The sequence below is a fragment of the Aegilops tauschii genome, chromosome 6, assembly GCF_002575655.3.
Source record: "Aegilops tauschii subsp. strangulata cultivar AL8/78 chromosome 6, Aet v6.0, whole genome shotgun sequence".
Taxonomy (NCBI): Eukaryota; Viridiplantae; Streptophyta; class Magnoliopsida; order Poales; family Poaceae; genus Aegilops; species Aegilops tauschii.
In genome coordinates, this window is record NC_053040.3 from 341,310,841 (window position 1) to 341,329,670 (window position 18,830).

The 18,830-nt window shown below is 39.7% G+C and overlaps 1 protein-coding gene across 1 annotated transcript; it reads right to left on the reverse strand.

Moving 5' to 3' along the window:
- Positions 1-342: 342 nt before the first annotated feature.
- LOC109769917 (probable serine/threonine-protein kinase PBL19) lies at positions 343-3,341 on the reverse strand. The gene is made up of 4 exons (XM_020328621.4): positions 2,649-3,341; positions 1,953-2,213; positions 1,286-1,408; positions 343-1,182 (listed from the first exon to the last, which is right to left on the reverse strand). Exons 1-4 carry the CDS (start codon positions 3,087-3,089, stop codon positions 628-630), a joined length of 1,380 nt encoding a protein of 459 aa, XP_020184210.1. The 5' UTR covers positions 3,090-3,341; the 3' UTR covers positions 343-627.
- Positions 3,342-18,830: the final 15,489 nt, after the last annotated feature.

Sequence of the window (18,830 nt, forward strand, 5' to 3'; positions counted from 1 at the left end):
TTACTTTGGCATAAGAGTTCAAAATAACATCACATAAGTTTTTGTTTTATGCTATCAAGAATGGGAAGCATGAAATGAACTTGTACAAGTAGGAACTCAAAGCGCTTATTCATTAATCTTTAGGTTAATTTACTTGTCAAAAGTGAAGAATTGACAAATCCATATGTTGAAGGAGGAGGTATATACATAATATCTCTTTCACATGTTGGCATGTTGAAAATAAGCAGTCAATAATATAGCACAAAATTATTTTTCATACCTAAGGTACCATCTGCAAAGTGCCATTTACCGATATCGGACCTCAAATATATGGCTAGCAACTGCAGAAACAAGACGCCACCATTTTCAATGTCTACCTTGCAAGGTTGGATACACGGTAGAACATAGAAACCAGACTTACATTTCATACCTACATTGGTACTATAAACAACCCTTCACATCAGGAACTCTCAAGTTCCAAATATGCAACTCAACCTAAAGAACTACGTATGAAGAGAAGTAAACAAAACATTAGATCTTCTAAAGGTTGTGTACACTGATAAGGAGGAAAAATCACCATTAATGGATTTTTCTTCATAGACGCATTACAATGTACACGGAGTCTAGGCCATTAATTGTTACAGAAGATCACGTCGGAGTTGGAGCAGCGGCAGCCTTCATGAACATGAATCTCCTCCTTGCGATGCTGTTTCCATTTTCACCTAGAGCAGCAAGGTGAAGCATCCGCCGCCTTGCTGAAGCCACGGCAATATCGTCTGCTGTTGGCTTACCCAGGACATCATGAGGTGGCGAGTTGCCCCCTGATGCGACACTTTCACCATCCAACTGCTTGAGCTGCATCACTTGCTTTAGGCTGTCAGCCACCTGTCTCATCGTTGGACGGTCCCTTGAGCGCTTCGCAAGGCAGGTGTTGGCCAACTTGGCAATTTCTCTAGTTCCCTGCCTAGAGTAACGGCCTTCGAGTCTTGTGTCTATAATCTTGCTGAACTGCTTACTTCCGACAGGATACTGCTTTACCCATTCCAGCAGTTTCTGCTCATTCTTGGGGCGGTTCTTTTCCATAGAACGTCGTCCGGTGAGGATCTCATAGAGTACTACTCCAAAACTCCAAACATCACTCTTGGTGGTGAGATGACCTGTCGCAACGTAGTCTGGAGCCGCATAACCATAGGTCCCCATAACCTGATTACGATAGAGCGAGTTATCATACGGAATTATTCTTGAATGCGTGAATGGAGCATGAGGAAACTCTGTTATCTTGCTCTGAAGTAAAATTAACACGTACCGCTGTAGACACATGAGTTTGGTCTGCTGATGGCCCTTCCCTCGCTAATCCAAAGTCTGAAAGTTTCGGTCTAAACTCCTCATCCAGCAGAACATTGGAAGCTTTGAAATCACGATATATGATCTAAAAATTTCCATGAAATATAATCATAAAAATGATGACATGTCTATTCTATTTTTCTAAGCAAAATCAAAACCTTGAAGGTTGGAGATAACACTTGTTTGAAAATCCTTCCCTTCAAAAATAGTACTAGGAAATAATATTCATGGCATCCATTTTCTCTCAACTATGTGCTTCAATTAGTTGATAACTGCACAACATTGTTCAATCCAGAAATTAATGCTTTAGCACAAACGTTTTAACTTGCAAAGGTAGTTGAAGCAAAAGGAATGAGTACTGTATCCATCCAAGTTATGATCAGATCGATTAGATTTATTAATATGATGAATTAACTGAATTACAAAAATTCCAGCATTTACCGATATGATGTGGTACTGCACGAATTTATGCATTTTTCACTCCCTGTTATTTGCAAATCAGGTATCGTTCAAGTTCCAAAATATGTTGTAGATAGTCATACATCATTGGCCTCACTCCTGTCCTACAATAATGCAGTATTCTCATTTCTCACACAGAAAGAATGTTGTGGAAAGTTGGCAAACTGTACCTGAACCTCCAACCCTTCATGGAGATACATCAAACCTTGAGCAGCACCAAATACTATTTCCAGCCTGACGCCCCATGGAAGAACAGGGTACGCTCGATTGAATAGATGATCATCCAGGGTTTTGTTCGTCATGAACTCGTAGACAAGCAGCCTCTGAGGACCTCTTTCGTTACGGGCAGCACAGTAACCAACGAGCTTGACGAGGTTCGGGTGCTCGACAACCCCTAGAAAATGAACTTCTGCCAGCCATTGCTTATGGCCCTGATCAAGTTTGGTAGTGAGACAAAAGGAAGTCAAATACAAATACTGAATGAATCCTTGGCTCCTAGTAGCAAATAGCCAGATAATACAATGATACTACAATGCAATAATACTGAAGGCATACAACCACATATATAGTTGGCAGAATTCACACTGCACAGATGTTTCATTATATTCTCATATTGCATATCATCAGAAGGATTGCAGCCACAGAGATCAATGAACTACTCCAACAACTGAAACAATTGTGGAAGCCAGCATGCGAAGAGCTGCTACTATAAATCGCAATTGGCAAGTAGTACTAGTAAACTGTAGGGTTAAATCCGGGCTAGATCTTACACTGAATCAGCCTATGACGACGAAGAACATGAAACAAGAGAATAACACCGCCGAATGAAATTCCTAATTTCAACCATGGAAACAGAAATGGAGAACCTGGTGGCCGCTGGTGTTGAGCCTTTTGATGGCCACCACGGTGCCGCCGGCGGGGCCACCGGGCAGGCGGACGACCCCCTTGTAGACGCTCCCGAACCCGCCCTCGCCGATTTTGAGCAGCCGGCTGAAGTCGCTGGTAGCGGCGTGGAGCTCCTGGAGGCCGAACTCGCGCAGGCTGCTGGCGCCCCGCTCCTCGTACAGCTCCGGGATGCTCCGCGCCGACGAGGCCGACCCCGACGACTTGCTCCCGCCGGGCCGCACGGTCGCGCCCGAGTCCTGGGACTGGGACTGGCTCGTGGCCGTGGCCGCGGCCGACGAGGACGCCGTCGAGCAGGTGGCCTCGGAAGTGAACGACGCGCCCGGCCCCGGCACCGGCCTCCCGTGCGGTCTCTTGCCCTTGCCTGCCCTGATCTTGCTCCTGAAGCGGCCGAGGCAACCCATTTCCCCGGAGAACGAAAGCTCTGCTACGATTTCAGCCTCGTGGCGGCCTTGTTTCCTCCATGCGCGTGCGTCCACCTCGCTCGGCAGCTCGAACCACGAGGGGAAAGGAGGCACCGCGCGGCACAAAGCCGCCACTGGTAAAGTCAATAAAACCGACGCGGAATGGTTTGACGCGAGAAGAGAATGGCAGGCTGCATGGCGCCACCAAGGAGAACACACGATGAATTTCACCAACCTTCCTCCAACTTAAGTTTCGGCTGTTGTTTCTGAACTTAAATGTTGGTTTTACGCTGTGAAGGGTAGGAAGAGAAGAAGCAGAAAACGATGTGTGTGAAGACTACGGATTACTACTACGTGCCAAGTTTGTGAACGGAGTTACAGTTACACTAACTAGGCATGCGTGATGGGTGGTCGTATCAGTCAAACGAAATGGTCTTCGATGGCGACGGGAGAGGAGACGGGTGGGGGTTGCAATTGCAAATCGAAGGGATGGCTTTGACCCCACGTGCTTTTGCTTTTCTATGCGCCAAACTAGTCATCGGATATCTTCCCTAAAACAAAAGAGTACCCCAACTATGGTAGTTAAATAATGTCTGCTGGGGACGATTGGTACTCCCTCCCTCTGTTCCATAGTGTAGTGCGTATGAATTGTCTAAAAAATTCAACTAAGCAAACTTTAACCAAGTTAACAGAGACAACTGTTTATATATACAATTCCAAACATATATAACATGAAAAATATAACTGATGATGTATCTAATGATATACATTTGGTACTTTAAATGTGCATATTTTTGTCTATAAATATGATCAAAGTTTGTAATGTTTGACTTTGAAAAAAATTATATGCACTACATTATGAAACGATAACAAAAGCGGTTCGTTCAAAGCACCCTTTGGCGGCTTGCCTGTGCACCCAACCGCCCTAGGGTTTCTTGTGCCTTCCGCCGGCACCGCCGGCGGTCTACCTCATCTTCTGTGTCTTAGGGCCATGGAGGCGCCATGGATCCCGGCCTTTGCCGGCGGGAGGGCTCCATTGTTTGATACTTTTTTGAGTTTTATTAGGGTTTGTGTCCTGCTTGGAGAGAAGGCGATGGCGGCGGCGGCTCTCTGAAGATGGAATAAGATTCTCCCCGTCTAGCCCTTGTCCCGATGGTGTTTCTAGCATCGTCGGGGGGCGTGTGGAGGTTTTTCTCTGGCGGATCTCGTGGGATTCGGTCGGTGTTTGTCTTCGGTGGATCCACATGGATCCGGCCTTTGCTTCGTCTATGTTCATATGTCTACAGGTTGGATCCTTTCAATCTACGCTTCTCTTCATCGACAACGGTTGCTGTTCTGGTGCGCCGGTCCTATGGGGCCTTAGCACGATGACTTCCCGACTGTCTAGTACAACAAGGTTTGCCTGGCTCCAATGGGGGAGCGGTGATGACAGCGGCGCGCCTTCGACCCGCTCCAGTGCTTGTAGTCTTCGCTAGGTGGTCTACGGACATGTATGTATTTTTTTACTTCTGGTGTTCTTTGTACTATCTTGACAGTTGATGAATAGACCGGAAGTTTTCCCTGCAAAAAAAAATGTCCGCTAGGCTATGAGTTTAATATATTACCTCCGTCCCAAATTAGTTGTTTTAAATTTGTGATGTATCTAACAACAACCAATCTGCACATCTTCATTTTGGAGAACTGAACATCTGTTTTTTTTCTGCTACACCGAAATCAATGGCCATCTGCTTGATGTCCTAAAAGTCTGGGGGCCGCCGCGTCACTCTTCACGAGCGACATGGGAGAAGTCTTGTTATAAGTAATCATGTGAATTTGGTATTCGTTCGATATTTTGATGAGATGTATGTTGTCTTTCCTCTAGTGGTGTTATGTGAACGTCGACTACATCACACTTCACCATGATTTGGGCCTAGGGGAAGGCATTGAGAAGTAATAAGTAGATGATGGGTTGCTAGAGTGACAGAAGCTTAAACCCTAGTTTATGTGTTGCTTTGTAAGGGGCTGATTTGGATCCACATGTTTCATGTTATGGTTAGATTTATCTTAATTCTTCTTTCATAGTCGCAGATGATTGCGAGAGGGGTTAATCATAAGTGGGAGGCTTGTCCAAGTAAGGACATCACCCAAGCACCTGTCCTCCCACATATTAAATTATCAAAGTAACGAACGCGAATCATATGAGCATGATGAAAACTAACTTGACAGTAATTCCCATGTGTCCTCGGGAGTGCTTTGCTTTATATAAGAGTTCGTCCAGGCTTGTCCTTTGCTACAAAAAGGATTGGGCCACCTTGCTGCACCTTTGTTACACTTGTTACTTGTTACCTGTTACGAATTATTTTATCACAAAACTATCTGTTACCGATAATTTCAGTGCTTGCAGAGAGTACCTTACTGAAAACCGCTTGTCATTTCCTTCTGCTCCTCGTTGGTTTCGACACTCTTACTAATTAAAAGGACTACGATAGATCCCATATACTTGTGGGTCATCAAGACTCTTTTCTGGCATCGTTGCCGGGAAGTGAAGCGCCTTTGGTAAGGAAACATTTATATTACGTGCTGAAATTTACTGTCACTTGTTACTATGGAACATCATCCTTTGAGGGGTTTGTTCGGGGGATCTTCACCTCGACCGGAGGAGCAAAGGGTTGCCCCTCAACCTACTAAAAATATTTATCATGAAATTCCTTCGGGTATGATAGAGAAACTGCTAGCTAATCCTTATGCAGGAGATGGAACACTACATCCTGGTATGCATCTAATCTATGTGGATGAAGTTTGTGGATTATTTAAGCTTGCAGGTTTGCCCGAGGGTGAAGTCAAGAAGAAGGTATTCCCTCGATCTTTGAAGGGAAAGGCATTGACATGGTATAGGCTATGTGATGATATTGCAGCTTGGAACTACAACCGATTGAAATTGGAATTTCATCAGAAGTTTTATCCTATGCATCTGGTTCATCATGATCGGAATTATATATATAATTTTTGGCCTCGTGAAGGAGAGAGTATTGCTCAAGCTGGGGTGAGGCTTAAGTCAATGTTATATTCATGCCCCAATCTGAGCTCTCAAGAGAAATTATTATTCAGAACTTTTATGCTCGGCTTTCTCGTAATGATTAATCCATTCTCGATACTTCTTGTACTGGTTCTTTTATGAAGAAGACTATTGGATTCAAATGGGATTTACTGGAGAGAATTAAATGCAACTCCGAAGATTGGGAACTCGACGAAGGTGAGGATTCAGGTATAAACCTTAAGTTTGATTGTGTTAAAATCTTTTATGGATACCGATGCTTTTCATGAATTTAGCAATAAATATGGACTTGACTCTGAGATAGTAGCTTCTTTTGTGAATTATTTGCTACTCATGTTGATCTCCCTAAGGATAAGTGGTTTAAGTATCATACTCCCATTGAAGTGAAATTAGTAGAACCTATTAAAGTTGAAGAAGAAATTATTACTTATAGTGTTGATCCTGTTATTCCTACTGCTTATATTGAAAAGCCACCTTTCCCTTTTAGGATAAATGATCATGCTAAAGCTTCAGCTGTGGTTTGTAAGAGCTATACTAGAACACCTACACCCCTTGAAAAAATTAAAGTTGAACCTAGTATTGCTATGGTTAAAGATCTCTTGGTCGATAATATTGATGGACATGTTATTTATTTCTGTGATGAAGCTGCTAGAATTGCTAAACCCGATGATAAAGATAAACATAGACCTGTTGTTGGCATGCCTGTTGTTTCTGTTAAAATAGGAGATCATTGGTATCATGGCCTATGTGATTTGGGTGCTAGTGTGTGTGCAATTCCCTTTACTTTATATCAAGAAATTATGAGTGATATTGCACCTGCTAAATTAGAAGATACTGATGTTACTATTAAGCTTGCCAATAGAGATACTATATCACCAATTGGAATTGTTAGAGATGTTGAAGTCTTGTGTGGGAAAATAAAATACCCTGCTGATTTTCTAGTTCTTGGTTCCCCACAAGATAATTTTTGTCCCATTATATTTGGTAGACCTTTCTTGAACACTGTTAATGCTAAAATAGATTGCAAGAAATAAACTGTTAGTGTAAGTTTTGGGGATGTGTCTCATGAGTTTAATTTCTCCAAATTTCGTAGACAACCCCATGACAAAGAATTTCCTAGTAAAGGCGAAATTATTGGTCTTGCTTCTATTGTTGTGCCTCCTACTGATCCTTTAGAACAATATTTTCTAGACCATGAAAATGATATGTTTTTGAATGAAATAAAGGAATTAGATGAAATATTCTTTAAACAAATTCCTGTCTTGAAACACAATTTTCCTATTGAAACTCTTGGAGATCCTCTACCACCCAAGAGTGATCCTTTGTTCGACCTTAAACGACTACCTGATACTCTGAAATATGCTTATCTTGATGAGAAGAAGATATATCCTCTTATTATTAGTGCTAACCTTTCAGAGCATGAAGAAAACAAATTATTGAAAACTCAGAAGAAGCACCGTGCAGCTATAGGATATACTATGGATGATCTCAAGGGCATTAGTCCCACTCTATGTCAGCACAAAATTAATATGGAGCTTGATGCTAAACCAGTTGTTGATCACAACGACGCTTAAATCCAAAGATGAAATAACTGGTAAGAAATGAAATACTAAAGCTTCTGGAAGCAGGTATAATTTATCCTGTTGCTGATAGTAGATGGGTAAGTCTCGTTCATTGTGTCCCTAAGAAGGGAGGTATTACTGTTGTTCCTAATGATAAAAATGAATTGATCCCACAAATAATTGTTACAGGTTATAGAATGGTAATTGATTTTAGAAAACTAAACAAAGCTACTATAAAAGATCATTACCCTCTACCTTTTATTGATCAAATGCTAGAAAGACTATCAAAACAGACACACTTTTGCTTTCTAGATGGTTATTCTGGGTTTTCCCAAATACCCGTGTCACAAGAGGATCAAGAAAAAACTACTTTTACATGCCCTTTTGGTACTTTTGCTTATAGACGTATGCCTTTTGGTTTATGTAATGCACCTACTACCTTTCAAAGATGTCTGACTACTATATTCTCTGACTTTTGTGAAAAGATTGTTGAGGTTTTCATGGATGATTTGTCCGTTTACGGAACCTCTTTTGATGATTGCTTAAGCAACCTTGATCGAGTTTTGCAGAGATGTGAAGAAACTAATCTTGTCTTGAATTGGGAGAATTGCCACTTTATGGTTAATGAAGGTATTGTTTTGGGGCATAAAATCTCCGAAAGAGGTATTGAAGTTGAGAAAGTTAAAGTTGATGCTATTGAAAAAATGCCGTGTCCTAAAGATATCAAAGGTATAAGAAGTTTCCTTGGTCATGCTGGTTTCTATAGGAGATTTATTAAAGACTTCTCTAAAATTTCTAGGCCTCTCACTAATCTCTTGCAAAAAGACGTTCCATTTGTTTTTGATGATGATTGTGTAGAAGCATTTGAAATACTTAAGAAAGCCTTAATTTCTGCACCTATTGTTCAACCACCAAACTGGAACCTACCCTTTGAAATTATGTCTGATGCTAGTGATTATGCTATTGGTGTTGTTCTAGGACAAAGAGTTGATAAGAAATAGAATTTTATCCATTATGCTAGTAAAACCCTAGGCAGTGCTCAAAGAAATTATGCTACTACTGGAAAAGAATTTCTAGCAGTTGTGTTTGCTTGTGATAAGTTTAGATCTTATATTGTTGATTCCAAAGTAACTGTTCACACTGATGCTGCTATTAAATATCTTATGGAAAATAAAGATGCTAAACCTAGACTTATTAGATGGGTTCTCTTGCTACAAGAATTTGATTTGCATATTATTGATAGAAAGGAAGCTGAGAACCCCGTAGCAGACAACTTGTCTAGGTTAGAAAAAGTTCTTGATGACCCACTACCTATTGATGATAGCTTTCCTGATGAACAATTAGCTGTCATAAATGCTTCTCATAGTACTCATGGTATGCTGATTATGCTAATTACATTGTTGCCAAATTTATACCACCTAGTTTCACATACCAACAAAAGAAAAGCTTCTATGATTTAAGACATTACTTTTGGGATGACCCACACCTTTATAAAGAAAGAGTAGATGGTGTTATTAGACGTTGTGTACCTGAGCATGAACAGGACCAGATCCTACGCAAGTGTCTCACCGATGCCTACGGAGGACACCAAGCTGCACACAAGGTATTACAATCTGGTTTTTATTGGCCTACTCTTTTTAAGGATGCTCGTAAGTTTATATTGTCTTGTGATGAATGTCAAAGAATTGGTAATATTAGTAGACGTTAGGAAATGCCTATGAATTATTCACTTGTTATTGAACCATTTGATGTTTGGGGTTTTGATTATATGGGACCTTTTCCTTCCTCTAATGGGTATACTCATATTTTAGTTGTTGTTGATTATGTTACTAAGTGGGTAGAAGCTATTCCAACTAGTAGTGTTGATCATAACACTTCTATTAAAATGCTTAAAGAAGTTATTTTCTCGAGGTTTGGAGTCCGTAGATATTTAATGACTGATGGTGGTTCACACTTTATTCATGGTGCTTTCCGTAAATTGCTTGCTAAGTATGATGTCAACCATAGAATTGCATCTCCATATCATCCTCAGTCTAGTGGTCAAGTAGAGTTGAGTTATAGAGAAATAAAATTGATCTTGCAAAAGACTGTTAATAGATCTAGGAAGAATTCGTCTAAGAAACTTGATGATGCATTATGGCCTTATAGAACTGCTTATAAAAACCCTATGGGTATGTCTCCATATAAAATGGTTTATGGAAAAGCGTGTCACTTACCTCTTGAACTAGAACATAAAGATTTTTGGGCAATCAAAGAGCTCAACTATGATTTCAAAAACTTGCCAGTGAGAAGAGGTTATTTGACATTAGCTCGCTTGATGAATGGAGAACCCAAGCCTATGAGAATGCCAAATTGTTTAAAGAGAAAGTTAAACGATGGCATGATAAAAGGATACAAAAGCATGAGTTCAATGTAGGTGACCATGTCTTGCTATACAATTCTCGTTTAAGATTTTTTGCAGGAAAGCTTCTCTCTAAATGGGAAGGCCCTTACATTATCGAGGAAGTTTATCGTTCTGGTGCCATCAAAATCAACAACGCCGAAGGCAATAACCCGAAGGTAGTAAATGGGCAAAGGATCAAACACTATATCTCAGGTACTCCCATAAATGTTGAAACCAATATTATTAATACCATAACACCGGAGGAGTACATAAGGGATATCTACGAGAACGTTCCAGACTCCGAAAAGGAATAGGTATGTGGTACGGTAAGAAACCGACTCCAAAACTTTTCCAAAAGCAATTTTACTCCTTTTTGGAATATTTAAAAATTTAGGAAAATAAAAAGTAGTCCGAAAAGTGCACAAGGAGGCGATAAGCCTTGGGGGCGCCCCCTACCGGGCGTGCCAACCAGGCTTGTGGCCACCTCGTGTGCCCTCCGGACTCCATTTTCTTGTAGTACACTCCTTTTGGTTGATAAAAATTCATTATATAAACTCCCGAAGGTTTTGACCACCGTGCCACGGCAAAATCCTCTGTTCTTGTATTTAGCTAATTCTGCAACAGATTTGGAGCAAGATGTCTTCGCAAGAGTCGGTCGGGGAGAGTCGCGTTTCTCACCCGATACCGGACCCAAGAGCAAATAGCGAAGAGATGGAGGCTGTCCTGAAAAGAGTGGATGCCATGGAGGAGGATCAAGAAGTTACTTCTCGCCTTCGATCTGGATTCATATTGGAGGAACTCCAGAGCTCAGCAATACCGAATTCGGTCATACCTCATAATGCTAGATTTCTCTCTTATGATAATATGAAAAAGAGTGTTGCTTTTTCCCCCGCAGCCAGGAAGCATCCATGGGTGATCGTAGCTCTGGCCGTCACAGGAAAACTCCGTAAGAAATAATGGATCTCAAATAGCAAGTCAATAGGCTCGAGGAAGAAAATCACGTCCTAAAGGGTATTATTGCCAAGAACATTGCACTACCACCTCCGAAGAAGGAAAATTGAGTACATGGGTATGGGCACTCCCCTTGGCTTGTGCCAAGCTTGGGGAGGTGTCCCGGTATCGTATCACCATCACATCTTTACCTTTATCATTTTTTCTTAGTTTGATCCTTTTGTTTACATCTCCATTTAGCAGAATAAAGTTTTAGTATGATGTAGCTTTGAGTTTTGCTTTATGTTCCCTCTATGTAATCGAGTCCGAGAGTTGTATAATAAAGAGTAGTTTTGAGTTGAGGGCTTGCTTTCGTACTTTGATCTTGAGGGATAAGAAAAAGAATAAAAGAAATAAAAAGATTATATAATGATCTTATGGAGAGTGATGACTTCACATATAAGAAGTATGATGAATAAAATTTGTTGCGAGTTGACAAACATAGTTTTGGTCATTGTTGCAATTAATAGGAAGTGATAAAGAAAGAGAGGTTTAACATATAAATATACTATCTTGGACATCTTTTGTGATTGTAGGCACTCATTAAAATATGACATGCTAAAAAGTTGATGTTGGACAAGGAAGACAACATAATGAGTTATGTTTTCTTTATTTCTTATATCCGAATAGAAGTTATATTTTCATGGATCCTCCAACATGTTGAGCTTGATTTCCCTCCTACGCCAGGAAAATCCTTTACACCAAGTAGAGATACTACTTGTGCATCCAAACATCCCTTAAACCAGTTTTGCCATGAGAGTCAACCATACCTACCTATGGATTGAGTAAGATCCTTCAAGTAAGTTGTCATTGGTGCAAACAATAAAAATTGCTCTCTAAATATGTATGATCTTTTAGTGTGGAGAAAATAAGCTTCATACGAACTTGTGATATGGAAGAAATAAAAGCTACAGACTGCATAATAAAGTTCTTTATCACAAGCGGCAATACAAAGTGACGTTCTTTTGCATTAGGATCTTGTGCATCCAACCATAAAAGCGCATGACAACCTCTGCTTCCCTCTGCTAAGGGCCTATCTTTTACTTTTACCTTCTACCCTTATGCAAGAGTCATGGTGATCTTCACCTTTCCTTTTTACACTTTTTTCCTTTTTGGCAAGCACTATATGTTGGGGAAAGATCCATATATATATATATATATATATATATATATATATATATATATATATATATATATATATATATATATATATCCACTCGGATGTAGGTTATCATAATGTATTATTGTTGACATTACCCTTGAGGTAAAGGTTGGGAGGCGAAACTATAAGCCCCTGTCTTTCTCTGTGTCTGAATGAGGCCTTGAACTCATAAGTATTGCGTGAGTGTTAGCAATTGTGAAAGACTAAAAGATGGTTGAGTATGTCGACTTGCTATACAAAAGCTCTTACTTTGACTCTCTCCGATATTATGATAAATTGCAATTGCTTCAATGACTGAGATCATAGTTTGTTAGTTTTCAATAAAGTTTCTGATTCATACTTTACCTTGTGATAGAATTGTCACTTTAGCATAAGAAATTATATGACAATATATATTGTTGTTCTAAAGACGATCATGATGCCCTCATGTTCGTATTTTATTTTATCGACACCATTATCTCTAAACATGAGGACATGATTATCGATTTAGGCTTTCACTTGAGGACAAGCAAGGTCTAAGCTTGGGGGAGTTGATACGTCCATTTTGCATCATGCTTTTATGTTGATATTTATTGCATTATGGGCTGTTATTACACATTATGGCACAATACTTATGCCTTTTATCTCTTATTTTACATAAAGAGGGAGAATGCCGGCAGCTAGAATTCTGGACTGGAAAGGAGCAAATCTAAGAGACCTATTTTGCACAACTCCAAAAGTCCTGAAAATTTACGGAGAATTATTTTGGAATATATAAAAAATATTGGGCGAAGAAAACACCAGAGAGGACCCACCAGGTGGCCACAAGCCTAGGGGGCGCGCCCTACACCCTAGGCGCACCCTTAGGGCTTGTGGGCCCCCTGTCAGGTCTCCGGTGCCCATCTTTTGCTATATTGAGGGGTTTGACCTGGAAAAAATCGTAAGGAAGCTTTCGGGACGAAGCACCACCGTCTCGAGGCGGAACTTGGGCAAAAGCAATCTAGGGCTCCGCGGAGCTGTTCCGCCGGGGAAACTTCCCTCCCGAAGTGGGAAATCGAAGCCATTGTCATCACCAACGATCCTCTCATCGAGAGAGGGTCAATCTTCATCAACATCTTCACTAGCACGATCTCCTCTCAAACCCTAGTTCATCTCTTGTATACGATCTTTGTCTCAAAACCTCAGATTGGTACCTATGGGTTGCTAGTAGTGTTGATTACTCCTTGTAGTTGATGCTAGTTGGTTTATTCGGTGGAAGATCATATGTTCAGGTCCTTAATGATATTCAATACCCCTCTGATTATGAACATGAATATTCTTTGTGAGTAGTTACGTTTTTTCCTGAGGACATGGGAGAAGTCTTGTTATAAGTAATCATGTGAATTTGGTATTCGTTCGATATTTGATGAGATGCATGTTGTCTTTTCTCTAGTGGTGTTATGTGAACGTCAACTACATGACACTTCATCATGATTTGGGCCTACTTGAAGGCATTGGGAAGTAATATGTAGATGATGGGTTGCTAGAGTGATAGAAGTTTAAACCCTAGTTTATGTGTTGCTTCGTAAGGGGCTGATTTGGGTCCACATGTTTCATATGGTTAGATTTATCTTAATTCTTCTTTCGTAGTTGCGGATGCTTGTGAGAGGGGTTAATTATAAGTGGGAGGCTTGTCCAAGTAAGGACAGCACCCAAGCAGCGGTCCTCCCACATATCAAATTATCAAAGTAACGAACGCGAATCATATGAAGCATGATGAAAATTAACTTGAAAGCAATTCCCATGTGTCCTCGGGAGTGCTTTGCTTTATATAAGAGTTCGCCCAGGCTTGTCCTTTGCTACAAAAAGGATTGGGCCACCTTGCTTCACCTTTGTTACACTTGTTACTTGTTACCCGTTAAAAATTATCTTATCACAAAACTATCTGTTACTGATAATTTCAGTGCTTGCAGAGAATACCTTACTGAAAACCGCTTGTCATTTCCTTGTGCTCCTCGTTGGGTTCGACGCTCTCACTTATAGAAAGGACTATGATAGACCCCCTATACTTGTGGGTCATTAGTATCTCTGACGTAGCTTTTTTAGGTCCAGAATTCCAGCTGCCGGTATTCTCCCTCTTTGTGTAAACCTTGCATATTATGAGAGAAAAGGCCTTAGAATTACTCCATAAATCATTATTAAGCATAAAAATATTGTAATAATAGTAGGAAAACATGATGCAAAATGGACGTATCAACTCCCCCAAGGTTAGACCTCAGTTGTCCTCAAGCGAAAGCCGATATCGAAAATCATGTCCACATGTTTAGGGAGAGAGGTGTCGATAAAAACAAAATACAAACATAGTAGCATCATGCTTATTATTATAATAGAAACAAACTTTATCATAAAGCTCTATCATATAACTTGTCATGAACAAGTAATAGTTTATCACAACATCGAAGTAAAAAAGCATAAACTTTATTGAAAACCAACAAATTATGTTCTCAGTCAACTTTGCAACTATAATTCATCATCTTTTCAGGAAGGGTCACGTATCGGAGCCTTTTGGCAAGTCCACATACTCAACCATCATTTAATCTTCTATGATTGCTAACACTCACAACATATATGTGAGCAAAAAGTTTCAACCGGTCACATAGAAAGATAGGGGCTTATAGTTTCGCCTCCCAACTTATTCACCTCAAGGGTGATGTCAACAATAATAACTCATGATCACTCACATCCAACTGGATATATGTGGCTAGATATTTCCCCACCACATGATGCTTTCCAAAGAGAAAAATATAAAAAAGAATGGAGGAAAATACTTTGACTCTTGCATAAAAAGTAAATACATAAAAGTAAAAGATAGGCCCTTCGCGGAGGGAAGCAGAGGTTGTCATGCGCTTTTTGTTTTTTATGCACAATCTCTTAATGCAAAAGAACTTCACGTCATATTGCCCCTTATGATAGCAACCTTTATTATGCAGTCCGTCGCTTTTATTACTTTGCCATCACAAGTTCGTACAACGCTTAATTTCTCTTACACTAAATGATCAAACACATTTAGAAGCAATTTTTATTGCCTTATTGCACCGATGAAAACTTATTTGAAGTATCTTACTCAATTCATAGGTAGGTATGGTGGACTCTAAAAACAAGAGTTTGGTTTAAGGTTTTTTGATGCACAAGTAGTATTTCTACTTAGTGCGGAATTTTGGCTAGCAAAGATATTGAACAAGCACCACATGTTGAAGGATCTATGACAATATAACTTCTATCTGAATATGAAGAAACATAAGTCATTACATTGTCTTCCTTGTCCAACGTCAACAGTTTGGCATAAGATATTTAGCGGGGGCTCACAATCATAAAAGATGTCCAAGATAGTGTATTTGCATGTGAATCCTCTCTCCCCTTACTAATTCTTTCTTGAATTGCATTATTGACCAATGCTATGTTTTTCAAATTCCAATAAATTTTACCACTTATACTTTTCCTTATGTGATATCATTACTTACCACAAGATTAGCATATGATCTTTTTCATTATTTCCTTTTATTTTGATTGAAACGAAAAAAGTAAAGAAGCAGAAACTCAAACTAAACTTTATTATATAGCTCTAACTCGATTACATAGATAGATAAATCACAAAACTAGCACTCAAAAATAGATCATACTAAACTTTTATTCACTAAATCAGGAAATAGCTAAAGATCGAACTAAGATTGGTAAATGTAATAAAAGAGATGGTGATACGATACCGGGGCATCTCCCCCAAGCTTGGCAAAAGCCAAGGGGAGTGCCCATACCCGTGTACTCAAGTCTCCTTTGGTGGGGAAGATGATGATGGTGGTGGTGATGAGGTAGTAGCAAGCTTATCCTCCGACTTCCATGGCAGCGGTTCACCATCATAGGAGGAAGCACGAGTCCCCTGAGTCCTGCAACAGGCAGCTAAACTCATACCTTTAAATCTTTCCTCATACTCAAAGACTTGATTTTGAAGATCATAAATTTGGCTTTGAAGAAAATTTATTTGGTCATTGAAGGTGAAGACGATGTCCTTCATAGACCGGCCATCCACCTTGTGATCATGGGTGAATTCCGTAATCATGAGGTGATTGGCACTGAGTCCACGCTCCACCATCCCTTGGCACTTGAAGATCTCCTACTCCACCGCCTCGAGCCTGGCCTCCACGGTTCCCGTCTTCTTGTGCCCTTGAAGATCCTGGATGTGGAGCAACCCCTCACGCATCTTAATGGCTTGAGGGTTCTTCATGACCTCCGACAAGTAGGGATTGATTACCCTCTCGAAGAACTTTCCTTGGAGGAGGTTGGTGCAGCCATGACAATCTAGTTCTGTTAGAAAAACAGCATGAAACAAGAATAGAGGATTTCTCCGCGATACGGTGGTCAAATCATCCGGGAGAATATATAAAGATTTTTTATCTTGGGAAACAAGCATACGGAAGGAAAATAGAGTCCGGAAGGTGCTCGAGGGGCCCACCACCCACAAGAGTGCACGTGGGGCAGGCGTGCACTGGTGTCTTGTGGGCACCTGGGTTGCCTTCCCGGTTATTTCTTATTTTCCTATTTTTTCTAATATTCCAAAACTGACAGAAAATATTTTTGTGGATCTTTCGGAGTCCGTTTACTTACCGTATCACTTACCTCTCCTTTTTTAGGGTTCTGTAGTGTTCTGGAAGGTTTCTTTTATGTGTTCCTCCAGTGTCATGGTTCGGATAATATTTCTTTCAACATTAATAGGCGTACCTGAGATATAGTGCTTAATTCTTTGTCCATTGACCACCTTCAGATTAGTACCTTCGGCATTATTGATCTTAATAGCTCCAGAGCGATAAACTTCTTTGATGATATATGGTCCTTCCCATTTGGAAAGAAATTTTCCTGCAAAAAATCTAAAACAAGAGTTGTACAATAGAACATGTTCACCAACTTTGAATTCCCGCTTTTGGATTCTTTTGTCATGCCATCTTTTAACTTTTTCTTTAAACAGTTTGGCATTTTCATAAGCTTGGGTTCTCCATTCATCTAGTGAGCTAATATCAAATAACCTCTTTTCACCGGCAAGTATGAAGTCATAATTGAGTTCTTTGATTGCCCAATATGCTTTATGTTCTAACTCAAGAGGTAAATGACAAGCTTTTCCATAAACCATTTTATATGGAGACATACCCATAGGATTTTTGTAAGCTATCCTGTAGGCCCAAAGTGCATTATCAAGTTTCTTAGACCAATTCTTTTGGGACCTATTGGCAGTTTTTTGTAATATTAATTTTATTTCTCTATTGCTAAGTTCAACTTCACCACTATATTGAGGATGATAGGGTGATGCAATTCTATGGTTAGCATCATATTTAGCAAGCATTTTACGGAAAGCACCATGAATAAAGTGTGAACCACCATCAGTCATTAAATATCTAGGGACTCCAAACCTTGGGAAAATAACTTCTTTAAGCCTTTTAATGGAGGTGTTATGATCAGCACTACTAGTTGGAATAGCTTCTACCCACTTAATAACATAATCAACAACAACCAACATATGTGTATACCCATTAGAGGAAGGAAAAGGTCCCATATAATCAAGAACCCAAACATCAAATGGTTCAACAACAAGTGAATAATTCATAGGCATTTCCTGACTCTTACCATATTGCCTATTCTTTGACATTCATCACAAGTCAAGACAAACTTATGAGCATCCTTGAAAAGGGTAGGCTTCAGAGTGACATTTCCATAGGATTTGTTCCTATTCATGCTCAGGTACACAACACCTAATAATACCATCTACTCCTTCTTTATAAAGATGTGGGTCATCCCAAAAGTAATGTCTTAAATCATAGAAGAATTTTTTCTTTTGTTGGTATGTGAAACTAGGTGGTATAAATTTAGCAATAATATAATTAGCATAGTGAGGATACCAAGGAGTATTATGAGAAGCATTTATTACAACTAGTTGTTCATCAGGGAAGCTATCATTAATAGGTAGTGGGTCATGAAGAATATTTTCTAACCTAGACAAGTTATTAGCTACAGGGTTCTCAGCTCCTTTCCTATCAGTGATATATAAGTCAAATTGTTGTAGCAAAAGAACCCACCTAATGAGTCTAGGTATAGCATCTTTCTTTTTCATAAGATATTTTATAGCAGTATGATCAGTGTGAACAAGTACTTTGGAATCAACGATGTAGGATCTGAATTTATCACAAGCAAACACAACTGCTAAAAATTCTTTCTCAGCGGTAGCACAATTTCTTTGGGCACTGTCTAGAGTTTTGCTACCATAATGGATAACATATAATTTCTTATCAACCCTTTGTCCTAGAACATCACCAACAGCATAATCATTAGCATCACACATAATTTCAGAAGGGAAGTTCCAATCAGGTGGTTGAATAATAGGTGCAGAAATTAAGGCTTTCTGAAGTGTTTCAAAGGCTTCTACACAATCATCATAAAAAACAAATGGAACATCATTTTGTAAAAGATTAGTAAGAGGTCTAGAAATTTTAGAGAAGTCTTTAATAAACCTCCTATAGAAACCAGCATGACCAAGGAAACTACGAATACCTTTGATGTCCTTAGGACATGGCATTTTCTCAATTGCATCCACTTTAGCTTTATCCACCTC

Coding starts and splice junctions, on each gene's coding strand:
- LOC109769917 (XM_020328621.4), bottom strand. CDS start 3,089: ATGGGTTGCCTCGGCCGCTTCAGGAGCAAGATCAGGGCAGGCAAGGGC. Junction 2,214..2,648: donor TCAACACCAGCGGCCACCAG/GTTCTCCATTTC, acceptor AAACTTGATCAG/GGCCATAAGCAATGGCTGGC. Junction 1,183..1,285: donor AAACTCATGTGTCTACAGCG/GTACGTGTTAAT, acceptor TATCGTAATCAG/GTTATGGGGACCTATGGTTA.